Source organism: Rhinoraja longicauda, chromosome 2, assembly GCF_053455715.1.
Source record: "Rhinoraja longicauda isolate Sanriku21f chromosome 2, sRhiLon1.1, whole genome shotgun sequence".
Taxonomy (NCBI): domain Eukaryota; kingdom Metazoa; phylum Chordata; class Chondrichthyes; order Rajiformes; family Arhynchobatidae; genus Rhinoraja; species Rhinoraja longicauda.
The window spans coordinates 92,346,699-92,364,973 of record NC_135954.1 but is presented as its reverse complement, the minus strand read 5'-3'; the positions used below and the strand labels follow the sequence as shown (position 1 = coordinate 92,364,973).

The 18,275-nt window shown below is 39.4% G+C and overlaps 1 protein-coding gene across 1 annotated transcript in view; it reads right to left on the bottom strand.

Moving 5' to 3' along the window:
- Positions 1-18,275, bottom strand: part of obscnb (obscurin, cytoskeletal calmodulin and titin-interacting RhoGEF b) — a 368,207-nt gene that overhangs the window by 27,950 nt on the left and 321,982 nt on the right. Inside the window, exons 102-110 of the mRNA XM_078423526.1 lie at positions 15,614-15,808; positions 12,898-12,958; positions 11,398-11,475; positions 10,440-10,612; positions 8,616-8,642; positions 7,159-7,311; positions 5,591-5,636; positions 5,146-5,223; positions 131-2,486 (exon numbers count right to left, since the gene is read on the bottom strand). Of these exons, the coding sequence (XP_078279652.1) occupies positions 131-2,486; positions 5,146-5,223; positions 5,591-5,636; positions 7,159-7,311; positions 8,616-8,642; positions 10,440-10,612; positions 11,398-11,475; positions 12,898-12,958; positions 15,614-15,808 (3,167 nt within the window). The remainder of the gene's footprint in view (positions 1-130; positions 2,487-5,145; positions 5,224-5,590; positions 5,637-7,158; positions 7,312-8,615; positions 8,643-10,439; positions 10,613-11,397; positions 11,476-12,897; positions 12,959-15,613; positions 15,809-18,275) is intronic.

The window sequence follows — 18,275 nt, the reverse complement described above, 5'->3', positions numbered from 1 at the left end:
ACTGGTTGAGAATGATCAGCCATGATCACATTGAATGGCGGTGCTGGCTCGAGGGGCCGAATGGCCTCCTCCTGCACCTATTGTCTATTGTCAAACCAAGTAATTTTTACATCTCAGATTTTGTACTCACCTGTGTGGTGTTGGGTAAAGGAAGGGATTAATGGCACTTTCATAAACTCCATGTACTGGTTGTCAGCTGACTCCATTCCAGATGAGCTTGCTCTTCTCTGGACCTTGCTTAATTCCTGTTGTTTCTTTCTTAATTCAGGTCTCTCTGCTGAATCCTTGCTTTTCAAAGATTGCCAGGAAAAGCGAGCAGGCAATGTCTGACTCTTTCCTCCCCCAAGAAATGCAGATAAAGAATGCCGACTTCCTCCTCTGTCTCCATCTTGAAAATCTTTATCCCAATTTAGTGAAGCAGATCTATTCAGTAATTTTAAGAGACCAGACGTGCCAAATGTTTTTGATGTAGACTTCAAACCTGGATCATTGTGGCTTTCACCAACAATCAGACTTGTTTTACTTGAAGAAATTGGAGCTCTTGCATCTTGTTGACCTTTGAAAGCTTTTTTTAGACTTATAAAGCTTTGATATATTTTACTTTCCAGTGAAATTCTTTTAGATTTTTTTTTGCTTTTTGATTCTCCTTCTTCAAACTCAGACATGATCTTGTCTTCTTCACTACCTTCAAGTAATTCTAACAGATCTGACTCCCATTCAGCTGCAATCAAACCACACAAGTTCTCACTTACTGGTTCAGTCTCATTGCATAATAATTCATATGAGGTGGTTGATGACCGATTTGATTTTGCTCGTGGGGGATTATCCTTGCTGACATCAGTTTCCCTTGAAGAAGACGATTCTTCAGATGTGCATGGCTCAGGCAAGGATTTGACTTGAGATGTGCTTTTCTCTTTAAATTCATGAGCCAAACATAAGGGCCCATGCTCATAATGGAGTTCACGACTGTTATTTGGTTCCAACAGATCAAAATAATTTGCATCTGTTTCTGCTGCATCATAATATAAAGAGCTGATATTTTTACTTGAACTCTGAGTCTGAGGTTCAGCTGCATCAACTGAGGCAGCAGAATTTTTTTTATGCAACTCAGAATCTGTGGAAACTTTACTGTCTAAAGAACTTATTCCTGAAACATTTGAATACAAATTGATAGGCTCTTCATCATTCTGCACTTTCTCTGTCTTGGTCTTCAATTCTGAAAGTTTAGAGTTGCATGATGTCTCTATATCCTGAATTGATTGTGACAATTCTTGATGCTTGTTTTGCAGATCTAATGAATGCTGGAGGGAAGGTAATGCACTAGAGTTTCCTTTCGAATTGTAATCTTTGATGTCAGTAGCATAGGCGTTATCTTCCGTGTCCATGCTCTGCTCTTTTTCTAATGACTCTAAAGTTTGCAAACTCTGCTCCATCTCAGAGGAAGTACCTTTTGTGGGATATTGTAAAATATCTGTATAGAAAGTGACCCCTTCAGATAAGCACATTGTGTCACTCAGTGCTGACTTCTGAGTACCTAACACTTGCTCATCTATGGAAAAAGGCAGGGTTACCATAGGCCTACCAGTAGCTTTTGCATTGGAATCTAGATCTGAACTTTGGAAGCATGAATTAATTAATTCACTTGCAGATTCTCTTGTAGTCTGAACTACAGATTCTGTTCCATATTCATCCAAAGACTTGCTTTTCCTTAACTTTTCCTTCGGAACATAAGCCGCTCTATGCACAGTATCGCAAGAAGCTGTCTTATACAGTTCTCTAGAGCTGTGGCTTAAGCTTTCATCAAATCGTTTATCTTTAGCTATACTTTCCTGTGCACCCATCGGAAAGTAATCCAAAAGTGGTTTGCGTATTACACTTTCCCTTCCTATAAGACAATGCCTGGGCAAAAGTCTGGATGGTGGTTTGGCGTTTGAATCTAGTAAGGCGTCTTTAGTTAATACTTGAGGTGTGAGGACACTGTCAGCTGAAATGGCTCGTGTTAATTTATGAGTTACTACCATTTCCATTCTTGAAAAGTCTGATATCTCGACAGAAGCTGCTTTAACAATAGAGTATTTTATCCTTTTGGTACTTAAATTCAGGTCTTTGAATATTTCAGGAGAGTTACACTGGACTTTCACATCATCAGATTTTCCACTTGTTTGATCTCTTACATCTGTTTGTTTCTCCACAGCAATGATTCCAGTTAACACTGACCTTTGGCTCCTGTGCTCACTGGCAGCTATATCTAATATGTCTGTTGGGAAAGGAGCAGGCCTTTGGCTTATAACTGAAGCATGATATGAACTTGGTTCTGTCTGCTGGCCACAGTCTTCAAAATCAGAAGAGGAAGCACTGGATGTTGTTGAGCTGCTTTGCTTAAGCAAATGTTGAGGCATGCCAAGCGAATGAATTTTAGATGGCTCCTCGAAGAGTTGAGGAATTGACCTCTTTACAAGTATTGATTTATAACACATAAGGGAGCGCTGAAAATAATATAAAGGTGACAAAGTCATAGATTGTTGAAACTGTAACAACCTACCCGTTTTGTTCAGGACAGTTTTGAACAGAAAAAAACCCCACCTGTTTTACCTCACATTCTTAAACTTTGAAATTTAGAGGTAAAAAGCTCTGGTCTTTATATTGCAAATAATACAACCCATTTTCAATTATGTGTGAATCATTTACTGTTGGTCAGCAAATATGGTAAACAATTTATACACTGAAATTAATGAACAGAGGGTCTGACCTGAGGAGGACTATGGAGCAAGGTGACCAATCGCTCTCAGTAGGTGGACCCATTAATAAAACTGGAGGCTGCCTGTCTGCATTTTAACATCATTTTGCGTTCTTTACTCATGGAACCTGGAACGTCCAGGAATCCTGGCCCTCAGGTATTTCATGAAGTGAGGCGAGAAGGAAGTAAATGCATGTAGAGAACCAATTTCGGACCTGTAGAGGACAGGGAGGTTCCTCCAGCCTCCAAACAAGGTCACCTCCAAGCAATCAAACCCCTGTGATCAGCTTACATCCCCGTTCCCTCCAGCAATGAATCTTGAACTTTAATCATCAGTGCACGGAGCACACAGGCAAGGGTGTGACATTGAATCTGTAGAGTTTTGGTTATTTCCCGTTCGCAGCACTACTAGAACATTAAATATTCTTTGGGATAAGCTAAATTAGTTTCTTTGAAGGGATGACAAAGATGATTGTTTAGGATCGGGCAATGGATGTTGTCTGCATGGATATTAGTAAAGCATTTGACAAGGTCCCTTATGGTAGGTTGATCTAAAATATTAAGGCACATGGGATCCACAGAGATATGAACAATAAACAAAATCTGGAGGAACTCAGGATGCCAGGCAGCATTTGGGGAAGCAAATGGACAGATGGCATTTGGGTTGAGACCGAAGAACGGTCAAAATGTTGTCTATCCATTTCCCTCCACAGATACTGCCTGGCTTGGTGAGTTCCTGCAGCACTTTGTTTATCATTCAAGATTCACGAATTTGTAGTCTTTTGTATCTCCATCAGATAGAACGTAGTAGTGGAGGGATGTTTTTCTGACTGGAGGTCTGTGATTAGAGGTGTTCTATAGGGATCAGCATTGGTATGTTTGTTTTTTGTCATGTATACAAATCATTTGGACAAAAATATGGGTGAGCTGATTAGTAAATTTGCAGATGATACAGATGCAAAGGATACAGCCGGATAGAGATCAGTTGGAAAAATGGACAGAGAAATGATAGATGGAATTTAATCCAGCAAGTGAGAAGCATTGCACTTTGGGAGTTCAAATATAAGAGGAAAGTATACAGTAAATGGCAGGTCTCTTGGGAGCTTTGATATATCAAGGATATTTGGGGTGCATGTCCATAACTCCTTCAAAGTGACAACACATATAAGGTGATAAAGAATGGCATACTTGCCTTTTTTGGTGGCCTGGATTGTGAAGCCAGGGGTGGGGTAGAAACAGACACAATAGTAACATTTAAGGGAAATTTAGACAGACATGTGAACAAGCTGGGGATGGAGGGATACGGACCATGTACAGGCAGATGGAATTAGTTTATTTTGGCACTGTGATCAGCACAGACGTCGTGGGCTGAAGGGCCTTTTCCTACGTTGCACTATTATATGTTCAAGTAATAAATGGATTACAACAATGATTAGTAAGGAACCAAACATTAAATTTGGAATTATGAAGAAAGAAATTTCACTTGCAATAGGAAATTTTAAAAGAAAATGCAATAATTTTTCAAGATTGCGCCAAGATTTGAGAGAGGGAACTGATTGATTCCTTCATAACAAAGGGTTTTGTATGTAGAATTATTAAACAAAGTGAGCAGAACATTCCCCATACATGATTTATTAGAATTTAAAAGCTTTACCACAAATTAATTATGGTAGAGACTATAATTATAATCAGATAACTCATGCACATGCCAGGTGCTGGAAAAACACTTATTAACCCATTATCCTTCATTTGTATTGCATTTTCTATTAGGATTTGCAAAACTTATAGAAACATAGAAACAGAAAAATAGGTGCAGGAGTAGGCTATTTGGCCCTTTGAGCCAGCACCGCCATTCAATATGATCATGGCTGATCATTTAAAATCAGTAACCCGTTCAAGCTTTTTCCCCATATCCCTTGATTCCGATAGCCCTAAGAGCTAAATCTAATTCTCTCTTGAGAGTCTAGGTTCGTGCAAAGGTAAGTGTTGATATAGAAACATAGAAAATAGATGCAGGAGGAGGCCATCTGGCCCTTCGAGCCAGCACCGCCATTCACTGTGATCATGGCTGATCATCCACAATCGGTAGCCCGTGCCTGCCTTCTCCCCATATCCCTTGATTCCGCTGCCCCCTAGAGCTTTATCTAACTCTCTTTTAAATTCATCCAGTGAATTGCCCTCTACTGCCTTCTGTGGCAGAGAATTCTACAAATTCACAACTCTGGGTGTTTGCATTCAAGACAGACTGCACCTTTCCTATATTATTCTGTTCTGTCTCATCAAAACGTGAAAACCCCAAGTAAATGGGGAAAAAAGCAGGAGAGCTAAAGTTAAGCGCTCCTTCAAAATAGTTTGCACTGTCAAACATGGCCATTAGGGGAAGCATCAACTTAACACTGTTTTCTTACCTGCCACTTGTTCCTTGACAGATACAATTTCAATCTCTTTGTATTAATTGTACAAAACTGTTGAACCTTCTGTTTCTCCTGGAAAAAAAAGGCAGTCAGTTTCATAACCTTAACTATGACTATGATATACATATTTGAACAACATGTGAATGGTTTCTTGATAGATATTTGTTAGTTCACATCTAGCAATCTAAAATAGGCTTAGTAATGTTCTATCGTGTCAGCAATAATTATAATAAAAATATATAAAACAATTAAAATAAAATAAAAACATTTCTGTTATATTAACCAAAATCAGTTTTCCAAAAACGATTTTGTTGGGTCATTATTTACCAAAGTCTTTCTTCCATTTTAGAAGCATACTTTGTTTATCACTAAGCAAAATCACATGCAGGCACCATTGGTATTTGCATATTTTGGCAATTTGCAAAAGCAAAAGTCATACCTGAAACCACCGATCATTCAAACATTCAGATGCTGTTGGCCTATCCCTAGAAGATTATACAAATCACTAATTTTTAACAAACTTGCATCAACAGTTAAATAACCTCTAGTATTTTGTACAATGAAAATGGTTTAGATTATTTTTTATATGATGATTCCATCGAGGCAATAGAATGGCTTTATATTTTTATTGCTTGTAGTTTTATTTTAACTTCAAACACAACACACATCATTAGTCATTAAAGATTTTTTTGGATATAATAATAATTCCACTGAATCAATGGAAGACCTACATATTTTATATGTATTTGTACAATTTTTTAATTTTCTTGATCTCTGAAGGGATGTCAATGGTCAAAGATGGGATGGGGAGGGCCATAGGAGGGAGGGTAGCAGGGTATCATCTGAGACTTCCACAATGCTTGCGAATATTGTGAGAGCAAGAACAAAAGAACTAGAATCAGCAATAGGCCATTCTACCATTCAATAAGATTGTTATTCCTGCCACTTGCAAGCAGCAACTTGTTACCTCAATTCCTTATTTATCCAAAATCTAGCCTAATATGCTAGTTATCCAACACCTGCCTAATATGCTGTTGGTCCACCGTGTGCAGCCCCATAAGCAGCAGGGTGCGATGCGCTGTGTATTGTGACACATTCCTCCCGTGACCTGCATTAAAACTTTCTGTGACTTGTGCCACAGTAGACCTTTTGTCGGTTCGGACCAGACGGGATAGCCTTCATTGCCCTTGCACATCGATGAGCCTTGGGCACCCAACACCCTGTTGCCGGTTTGTGGTTAGTCCCTCCTCGGAACACTGTCGGTAGGTTCTCACCACTGCTGACCTGGAGCATCCCACAAACCTTGCGGTTTCAGAGATGCTCTGACCCAGTCGTCTGGCCATAACAATTTGGCCCGTGTCAAAGTCGTTCAGGTCTTTACTCCTGCCCATTTCTCCTGCATCCAACACATCGACTTCAAGAACTGACTGTTCACTTGCTGCCTAATATATCCCACCCCTTGACAGGTGCCATTGTAACAAGATAATCAATGTTATTCACTTTGCCTGTCAGTGGTCATAATGTTTTGGGTGATCGGTGTATCCCTGCAACCTGATTCATTAATAGGCACCAAGAAGCTAGTGTTTAAAATGGGGAATTGATCAAATGATGTCCTGCAAGTCTTTTCATGACTACATGCCAGTTATGCAAAGTCTCGCAAATATTTACTCAATCATGTTAACCCAGGTGACCTGAACACGTTAAGAATAGAACACAGAACATAGAACAGTACAGCACAGGAAACAGGCCCTTTAACCAACCATGACTGAGCTGAACATGATGCCAAATTAAAATAATCCAAATTAAACTGTTATAATGTTATAACAGGAGAAGCTTGTGAAGAAAATCAACATAATGTAACTAAAATGTAAAAAGTTTAAAACTGCATCAATTTATTTTCATTCATTATTTGTTATAGATTGTACATTTTTAGTCAATATATACTCAGGAAAATACAAGTAAATAGACTGCTATGCTTAAATGAAACACATGCTAATATCCACTTACTTTGGAATTAATTTAATTATTCTCCTTACGAAACTTCGAGCATTTTCGGTTGTACAATCCAGATCATGCTCATTCCATGAGAAGCGTCCTTCTTTCACATTTAAGAGTGTAATTCTGTCATTTTCACCAGAAAATGGACAATTACCTGTCAAACTTAAATAAATCAAAATAATTTATCATCAATGTGATAATGAATGCATTTGAAGTAATTAGACAATAGACAATAGGTGCAGGAGTAGGCCATTCAGCCCTTCGAGCCAGCACCGCCATTCAATGCGATCATGGCTGATCACTCTCAATCAGTACCCCGTTCCTGCCTTCTCCCCATACCCCCTCTCTCCGCTATCCTTAAGAGCTCTATCCAGCTCTCTCTTGAAAGCATCCAACAAACTGGCCTCCACTGCCTTCTGAGGCAGAGAATTCCACACCTTCACCACTCTATGACTGAAAAAGTTCTTCCTCATCTCCGTTCTAAATGGCCTACCCCTTATTCTTAAACTGTGGCCCCTTGTTCTGGACTCCCCCAACATTGGGAACATGTTTCCTGCCTCTAATGTGTCCAATCCCCTAATTATCTTATATGTTTCAATAAGATCCCCCCTCATCCTTCTAAATTCCAGTGTATACAAGCCTAATTGCTCCAGCCTTTCAACATACGACAGTCCCGCCATTCCGGGAATTAACCTAGTGAACCTACGCTGCACGCCCTCCATAGCAAGAATATCCTTCCTCAAATTTGGAGACCAAAACTGCACACAGTACTCCAGGTGCGGTCTCACCAGGGCCCGGTACAACTGTAGAAGGACCTCTTTGCTCCTATACTCAACTCCTCTTGTTATGAATTAACATTGTGAACAAAACCATGCAGTGTTTTTTCAACTCTTCTTTCAATGAAGATAAATGTAGAACTTGTCCTCAGAACCGCTTGCTGAATCTGCATACGAACTTTCAGCGATTCTTGCTTTGCTGTTTCCCAGAATATTCTCCAACCTGGTTATTAAAATGAATAGACAGAAAACCTAGGCCATTTCTCGTGACTTAGTTTAGTTCAGTTTAGAGATACAGCATGGAAACAGGAGCTTTGCTTCACCGAGTTCATTCTCACAATCAATCACCTGTTCATAACAGTTCTATGTTATCCCGCTTTCCCATCCACTCTTTACGAACTAGGGGCAATTTATAGAGGCCAATTAACCTACAAACCCACCTTTGGGATGAGGAAGATACCTGGAGCACCCAGAGGAAACTCATGGAGTCAAAGAGAGCACATGCAAACTCCACACAATCGGCACCCAAAATCAGGATCAAACCCGGGTCTCCGGTTATGTGGAGCAGCAGCTCAATCAGTTGCACCACTGTGTCACCCTTGATCACAGTGCTGGGAGCCAGTGAAATATAAACTCCCAGACAAAATTAAAAAATCAAAAATGCTAATTTAGAATTGTAGTCTTACTTACCACAGAAATGTGATCACCCCAATTGACCTGTTTAGAAAAAAAAGATTAAAAAAGTGAGAACAGTGTTAGTGATAATTCTTTTACTACAAAAATACTCTCAACATAACTGTGCTAGCAAAGACTTTTAATTACTGGCAATTTACACTCAGATGGATAGGTTTCAGTTGTGTGGAAAGTAAAAAGGATCTCAAAGCCAAAGCACACCCACCCTGAATCCATGCATCTCAATATTATAGGAGGTGAGCAATGCCCTTCTAGAAAGTGAGGTGTTCATCAAAAGAGTGAGGCTGTGGTAAATCTACAGCTGGAGCATGGTGGAAACAGTGCGTGTCACAGATATCAGCAATGTTTATGTGATGGAAAGAAAAGAAGTGTCTCCCCTAATATATCTTCAAACTTAACTTTTTTCTTCTCAGTAACAGTTTTATCTCCCCCGTCTTCTTAATAATTAATTCAGCCTGGTCCAGTACTCAAATATACAATCCAAAATTGCTAATACCTGATATAAATCCTGCTGGTGATCATCACCAGGTCAAATTATTTTGATTACAAAATTATACCGTGTATTTCTGTCATGATCCATTATTTTGCAATAAGGGCATGCCAGGCAAGTTGGTGGCGGGTGACTGGAATGTGGTGGTGGAGACTGGGGGTAGGTGATCAGATCTATGAGGCGTCTGCAAAGATCCTACAGTATGTACAAAGAATCTTTCTTCACATTCTTCACATGACCTGCGTGGGTTTTCTCCGAGATCTTCGGTTTCCTCCCACACTCCAAAGACGTACAGGTATATGTAGGTTAATTGGCTGGGTAAATGTGAAAATTGTCCCTAGTGGGTGTAGGATAGTGTTAATGTGCGGGGATCACTGGGCGGCACGGACTTGGAGGGCCGAAAAGGCCTGTTTCCGGCTGTATATATATGATATGATATGATATGTTCAGATATTCTGTAAAACCTCACATTATTGAGTCTGTAAAACCTCACATTATTATTTTTCTTTCTGGAGCATCAGAGGTTGAGGGGAGACTGATAGAACTATATAAAATTATGAGAGCCATAGATGGGGTAGACATGCAGAATATTTTTTCCCAGGATGGAAATGTCAAAGGCTAGAAGGCATAGCTAGTGAGAAAGTCTAAAGGAGATGTGTGGGGCAAATCTTTTTATACAGAGCTGCCAGGGATGATGGTGGTGGAGGAAGTAGATATGATAGTGACATTTAAGAGGCTTTTAGATGGGAACATGGATATGCAGGGAATGGAGAGATATGGATCACGTGAAGGCAGATGAGATTAACTTGACATCATGTTCCACACAAACGTTATGGGCCGAAGGGCATGATTGTAATATAATCCATCTAATTGATGTACATTGAGTTAAATGTGATCACCTTTCCTTGGAAGCTTGTTCATTAGTATTCATTGTGTATCTTGTTCTGAAACTTGTTTCGTGTGCCTACTAAACAATAGCAGTCACAAGAAACTAGTTCCAGTTCAAGATACAAAGTGAATATCAATGAACAAGTTTCTAGAATTGTGGCCTGCAAATTTATGTCAAGAGTGGTTGAAACATGCATTGCATGGCAACTGATGGCATTAGGTACCTGTCTGATGGTGCAAGAGTCTGAATGCACAAACATGGACTATAGCCAGAAATGCCCAATCCATTTTTCAGATTTCATGTATAAATGATTGGTAATCTGATTTACCACAGGTTAAATCAACGATGGATCACAGAGTGCTGAAAAGAACAGCTCAATGCAATTTTAGGCAGAGAAGTGTCTGCATTTATCGCTTGAAATCCCAATACTCTGCTTCATTACCATATGTCCGTGGCTGTTGAAATCGGATCCTGGGAAACAATTTCTGGGGCCACAAATTCTGGGCAGCCATATTCGCTAAACTGCAGCTTGTCAAGTAAGAGTTCTTGCGCAAATCCAAAATCACAAATCTTGATATCGTCTCTTTCTGGATGCACCATGAGAATGTTAGCAGGCTAATAAAATAAATTAAAAACAGCAGCATTAAAAACTGCAGCAATAATAAATTCACAACAGTCGGCATCACTCTGCAGTTAGACTTGTAGAAAGTTTTCACTTTTTTCTGTTTTTATTCCAGATGCTGGAAATCTGAAATAGAAACGGAAATGCATGAAAAGCAATAACAGCAATAACACAGCACCTGTGGAAAAAGAAACTGTTTTAGTATTTCAAATCAGTGGTCTTTTTTTCAGTTTTGATGCAAATACAAGCCTGGCAACATCTTCTGTAGCAATGTGCAAAATGAGAAAATGTGTAGCTTGTTAGCTATGTTTCTTGTGATATTAGAGTTTTCTCAGTGAAGTACAAAAGGTGGAATGTTTGTACTGCATGCCAGTAAACTGGCATTAGTGATTTCAAGTGAATGAAGCTTTAATATTTTAATATGGTCAAAGGTTGGAATATGGTTTGGTTTGCTCTTGCAGCCACTGGATCTTTAGCCACACGGTTTGGTGAGTTGCCTCTGAACATCACTTTGGCTATCTGCAGAAGGCTTAAGTAGGTAGGATGAATACATCACCAGTTTTGAGCTCATTTTGGTCATATGCATAAATTACTCCTTTTCACACTTACTGCTGAACATTTGCATCAAATTGAACATAAAAATAATTCCAATATAGATGGTGTCTCACCTTTGCCAGCTATTACACAAATAAAGAAAACATGGACATCCTTTACAGAAACTTTGAGTTGAGTGTATAATCGATAAGAAGTTTAATACTTTTTAAAGGAAGAATCTTACTTTTATGTCCAGATGAAGAATATTGTTGTTGTGGAGATAAAGGACTCCTTCCAAAATCTGCTGGATATAGTTCCTAACCTAGACAAAACAATAACATATACATTTAACTATGTTGATCTTGGTTGTACAATCACACAGCACAGAAATAGTCCTTCAACCCACTAAGTTGGCATTAACTATTGTATCATGGATATTAATTCAATTTTCTAGCAACTGCCCTATGCTTTGATAATTCACATGCTCCTGTAGGTTCTTCTTAAATATTGTGAACCTTCCTGCCACACACTCAGGTAGTGCGTTCATCCTCTGAGTGAAAAAACATCTTTAAATACCCTCTCAACCTACTAACACTTACCATGTCCTCTGGCTTAATACACCTCTTCTATGGGGCAATGTTATTTTCCATCACTCCTATCTATGTCCCTCTTAAATTTGTTTACCTCACTTTGGGTCCCCCAATCAGCATCTCAGTTCCAAGGAAAACAAACCCAGACCTTGATGTTCTATAATCTGGTGACTAGGTTAGTAAAATAGCCATTGGCGTTGTATAAAAATTGCACCATATTCTTCCTGCTGTTTTACTCTCTGACCTGGCCAATGAAGCCAAATATTCTGTCTGCCTTCTTAACAACTTATCTACCACGGTCCCTCTGTTCCTCCAAAATACCTTGGGTCCTCCTATTTATTTATGCATGGGCTAATCTTATTAGACTTTCCAAAATGCATCCTCTCACACCTTATTAGGATCATGTTCAACTTGATATCAATCTGCCCATTTTACCAAGCCAACAATGTCAACCTGTAGCCTAAGGCAAGCCTCTTTACTATCAATACCTCCACCAATTTTCATGTCTTCTGTAAATTTATTGTTCACACCTCCTATTTGGCACCTAAGATCCTATGTGTTCTAATCTTTTTGATTAGTCTCTCATGTGGAATGTTGTCAAAGGCTTTAGTAAAATCTACATAAACTACATTAACCGTATTGTACTCAATAGTAGATTTTGATAGCTCAGTTTAAATTGTGATGGATTAAAGATGATCTTTTTACATAACTTTGTGTGTGTTTATTTAATGGCCAATAGAATCAACTCCAGTTATTTCAAATTAAAAATAGAGCCATTAAAATGTGGAAACATACTCCTAGAAAAGAATTATGTATAATTCTATATGGTCAATCAATGAACACAAATCTGGAACAAGTCAATCTTTTAAATAAAAATGGTAAATTGGCATTTAACTAGCATCTAGTTTCTGAAATATGTTCAACTTTAAGGATCTGTGCAGGCACCTTGAATCTTTTGAAAATGAAATGTGTTATTTCTACTATGTACTTTACAAACCTGCGAGAGTACATTTTGCCTTTTCTTTATAGAGATGAATCATTTATTGCTACTTAATTTCTGGTTGAGAAAGTATCCTTTTATTGCTGTTAATGATTTGGTAAAGTTTAATACGTTTATAATTGGTGAGAATTGGTAATACAGAAAGAAGTCTTACCTTAGCTTCTGCAACAATGTTCTTTTTCAACAAGTGATCCAGCAATCCTTCGTTTGAACACCTGTTGCATAGTTCAGGATAATGTACAAAGAGGACACAACAAGCTAACATACATTATTTCCAGTGGGTATGATATTTTGCTTCAAAAAGATTTGTTGTGGAGAATTGTTTTACGTCTGCTTTTGAAGCAAAATATTTAATCTACTGAAACTACTACCTTTTTCCACCTATTTATGTACAGTTGATGTATTTTAGTTAAGGGTACTTAAAGGTGCAGAACTAGGGAAGTTAAATGTAGTAGAGATATTAATCAGCCATGATCTAACTGAAAGGAAGAAAAGGTGCAGCAGGATGAATAAATCACAATCATTTTAGTTAATAAAAGATTAATTTCTATATTGGCATTTTGTTCTCCTTGGGAGTGCTGTAATATGTTCAAATAGGATCTTGGATACAGAGGATCAAGAATGTTATTATTTTTCATTCACTTAAAATCAACCCCATAAATCAAAAGAAGGGTCACAACCCGAAACTTCACCTATCCATGTACTCCAGAGATACTGCCTGACCCCTTGAATTACTCCAGCACTTTGTGTTCTTTTGCTCACAAATCTTAGTTAGTTCTGAGTATAAAAGCAGTAGTCTTTCCACTTATGACTAATATTTTCTTAAATATGTATTGTTGGCATGGACATGATGAATTAAAGGCCTCAGCTGTTTGCTGTACAGCTCCATGACTCTGTTTGTGGCAGTATCGGTTTTGTTGACCAGATATCAGAAATGGGTTAAAACGGGTCATTTTTGGATTGACAATTAATTACTTGTTGAGCGACACAAGGATGTGGGGGGGGGGGGGGGGTCAATAATTTACAATCTATATCAATAATTTACAAAAGGGTCATCAAAAGGCAGTGAGTGCAATTGAGCCAAATTTGCTGATAATAAATGCATTAGTAAGTTGCAAGGAAGACATAAAGTGCTTGCAAAAAATTGAGTGGGAAGGGAGTTGAAATGGAATATAATGTGGAAAATTGGAGGTTATCCACTTTGAGATCAACTGGGGTTTACAGTAACATTAGTCCTGATAGGTCATACGTGCTTTTGAAGCTTAAAAAATATATAAAATAGTAGCTTGTTCTAATATTGCTACATTAAGATTAGTGGGTCGGCACACCTTAAGCAACTGACCAACACTATAAATGTTATAAAGCAAGAAACTGAAATCTGAAAATACTCAGCAGGTAAAGCAGCATATTTGACCCTCATCAGAATATTCTAATGACAGATTGTCAACTTACAATGTAAATCTGTTTCTCTCCTGTTCCTGCCTGCCTGTTTGGGCAGATTATCCTGCATTTTCTAATTTTAATTTTAGTTTAGTTTAGAGAAACAGGGTGGAAACAGGCCCTTCGGCCTATCGAGTCCGTGCCGACCAATGATCACCTGAACACTATGTTCTATGTTATCTCAGTTTTGCATCCTACACATTGGAGACAATTTTTACAGAGGCCCATTAACGTATAAACCTGCATGTCTTTGAGGGAATGTGGGAGGAAACCGGAGCACCAGGAGAAAACCCACATGGTCACAGGGAGACCGTGCTAACTCTGTACAGACAACAGCCATAGTCAGGATGAAATCCAAGTGTCTGGCGCTGTATAACAGCGACTCTACCGCTGCACCACTGTGCCACTCATGACAGGATAAACAGCTGTGCATACGATGCTCTGTGTTTACGTGAGAAAATGAATAGCAATGAATCTTAGCTCCAGAGATGATTCAGAGAACCCACAATACACTCACCACATGTGCTACACAGCCAGATTTTGCAACCAGTGTTTCTTCAGTGATGTACACAAGTACACAAATGAATGTCCTAGTGCATCAGTCAATGAAAGGAAGCATGCAGGTACAGCAGGCAGTGAAGAAAGCCAATGGAATGTTGGCCTTCGTAACAAGAGGAGTTGAGTATAGGAGCAAAGAGGTCCTTCTACAGTTGTACCGGGCCCTGGTGAGACCGCACCTGGAGTACTGTGTGCAGTTTTGGTCTCCAAATTTGAGGAAGGATATTCTTGCTATGGAGGGCGTGCAGCGTAGGTTCACTAGGTTAATTCCCGGAATGGCGGGACTGTCGTATGTTGAAAGGCTGGAGCGATTAGGCTTGTATACACTGGAATTTAGAAGGATGAGGGGGGATCTTATTGAAACATACAAGACAATTAGGGGATTGGACACATTAGAGGCAGGAAACATGTTCCCAATGTTGGGGGAGTCCAGAACAAGGGGCCACAGTTTAAGAATAAGGGGTAGGCCATTTAGAACGGAGATGAGGAAGAACTTTTTCAGTCAGAGAGTGGTGAAGGTGTGGAATTCTCTGCCTCAGAAGGCAGTGGAGGCCAGTTCGTTGGATGCTTTCAAGAGAGAGCTGGATAGAGCTCTTAAGGATAGCGGAGTGAGGGGGTATGGGGAGAAGGCAGGAACGGGGTACTGATTGACAGTGATCAGCCATGATCGCATTGAATGGCGGTGCTGGCTCGAAGGGCTGAATGGCCTACTCCTGCACCTATTGTCTATTGTCTATTGTCTATAAATGGATTATAAAGAAAACCATGGTCAACATAGACATGGTGGGCCGAACGGCCTGTTCCTGTGCTGTTTTTTGCTATATCCATGGATCCAAACATAATTGGGAAACAAGCAATCAAATAAAGGATACATTTCCAGCACTAACACAAGCGTTCTTTTTGTTTCAAACTTATCAAGAAGGCAGGCAATCTTTGAATGGTTAAGTTTGCATAAAATGGCCAGCTCTTCATAAGCCTTGATACCTCTTCTGAGTGTAATACATTTAGCTGCACAATGTGTTCCATTCTGCTTATTCACAACTCTCTTCACAAAGCTATATGAACCTCTTAGAACAAAAAAAAGTATATTGATTTTCCTGTATCAGGTGATTCATTAGCAAAGCTTAAAGATAATTTAGTTTTCATTTTTATCAAATGAAAATCACACAAATTAGACTGCATGCAAGGATGAAATTAATAAGATGTAGATAATGACACAGACATAATATTTCTAATCAGATACCCTTACATTTTTTATACCCTTTTTAGAATAGATGTGTTGTAAATATATAAAATGACTGGCATAGATAAGGTAGATAATCAGAACCTTTTTCCCAGGATGGAAATGTCAAACACTGGAGGGCATAGCTTTAAGGTGAGAGGAGGGAAATTTAAAGGAGATTTGCAAGGCAGGTTTGGTTCAGGCCACATTTGGAGTATTGTGTAAATTTCTAGTCATCTCATTGCAGGAGGGATTTGGAATCTCTGGACATGGTGCAGAAGAGGTTTACCAGGATACTGTCTGGATGAGAGAGTATTCGCTATAAGATATTGGACAAACCTGGACTGTTTTCTCTGGAATGTTGGAGGCTGACAGGAGACTTGATACAATTTCCAAAATTATGAGAGGCAGAGATAGAGTAGATAGTCAGAGTCTTTTTCCCAGGGTAGAAAAATCAAACACTGGATACCATAGCTTTATGGGTAGATGGAGAGAGTTTAAAGGACTTGTGTGGAGCAAGCAAGTTTTTTGCTCATGAGTGGTGGGTGCCTGGTAAGCTCTGCCAGTTTTTGTAATGGTAGCACTTACCATCATGGCAAGTAGGAGGCTTTTAGATAGGCACATAAACCTGCAGGGAGTATAGAGAAATGGTTCACATGCTGGCAGAGGGTATTAGTTTAGGAGATTGGCATCATGTTTGGCACATTGTGTGCTGAAGGGCCTCACGGTTCCTGTGCTGTACTGCTCCATGTTCTATATAATATATGTTAAACCAAGGCTTTACCAGATGGATGATAACAATCCAGTGGAACTATTTTGAAGAAGAATCATTTTGAATCCCTCGTGGGCTGGGAAATATCTATACCTCTTCAGTGTCACAGAATAAAAAAATGGTCAATAACCCCATTATGTTTTTTAAGATGTTGCTATGTAAAAATTGGCCAATGGTTTCCCATATTTCAACAGCAACACCTCAAATGAAGATAACAGGATATAAAGGTTTGGTGTACATTGAAGTTTTAAAAGGTGTTGTAGAAGTTGTGCTGTTGACATCAATGTCTGTTTTGATGTCAACAACACCTACACATATCTCCTCATTTTTTATGAACAGTTCCACATAGTAAAGGGAAAAATAATGTTAGAAAACGGTAAAAAAGTAACAAATGCTAGACACAAGCATTTACCATTGCCAGAGTAAATATTTAGGTTTAGAATGGTCAACCGCAGTTGTACTTCCGTATTGATAGACTTTCAAATAATTAGTTATTTCATTTGACCTATTTTGTGAAAAACCTTAAAATTTACATTAATACTTGCTTGAATTACTTGCTTGCTTGCAATAATGCTTGAATCTTGGTTTACTTAATTGTTCTCTGCCATCAACAATGGAGAAAGGGTAATCATAAGCAACCCTCTGTCAGAACCTTGTTACTACATCATTAGCCACGTCCCTCTGATTTTTCACTGACATACAATTTATTTAATGATTTTAAGAGTTCATCATTGAGGTAGAGATGGTTTTTGTAAGGCAATCAAGCTTATTAATTTTGCTGTTCAGCTATTTTACTGAGGAGGAGCATCATTAACATCCTCAACCAACCAAACCATAGTGAGTAACTTGAGTGATTTGGGACTTGTTGCAATTACACAGCACCTTCATGCAAAATTGCAGCAATAATCCAGATTGATTTTATGATCAATATTATTTATTAGTAATCTGCTGAACAGAATAATTTATTTACCAATAGACGACCCGTGGACCCTTTGGGTCTAAACCTCTCCTGCGGGCCTGGCAACCCTCCCCCAACAGACGACCCGTGGACCTGTTGCCGGCCAGGGAGTCTCCCCCGGGGCCAGGGGCGGGCGAGGGGGGAGAGGAAAAGGGCCACTCACCCCAACCCCGGGCTGCCATCGTGGCGGCCAGCAGCAGGAGAGCGGCTGCAAGGCGCTGCCGCATGTTCGTCCTGCTGGCTACCATCTTCTTTGACCCTCTGCCACCGCACTGCACCAAGGGAGGAAGGTCACGCACGGGGGTACGCCGGGTAGGGGGAGTGCACTTATTAACATTTATTAAGTTAAACACTTTTAAAATGTAACGAAACTTGATCAATGCGCACCGCAGGCGAATGGTGAGTAAGTTGGGCCTAAAATTGTTGTGCTACCGTGTACTGTTTTGGCTGTATTTCGGGAACTCACATACCGACATCCAAACAAGATGAGAGTTTTAGTAATATATTTTCTACTAGACCAAGTGAACCCGTTGGGCCCAAACCTCTCCTGCATTGGTGCAGCATCCTCTCCTCCCCCTCTTC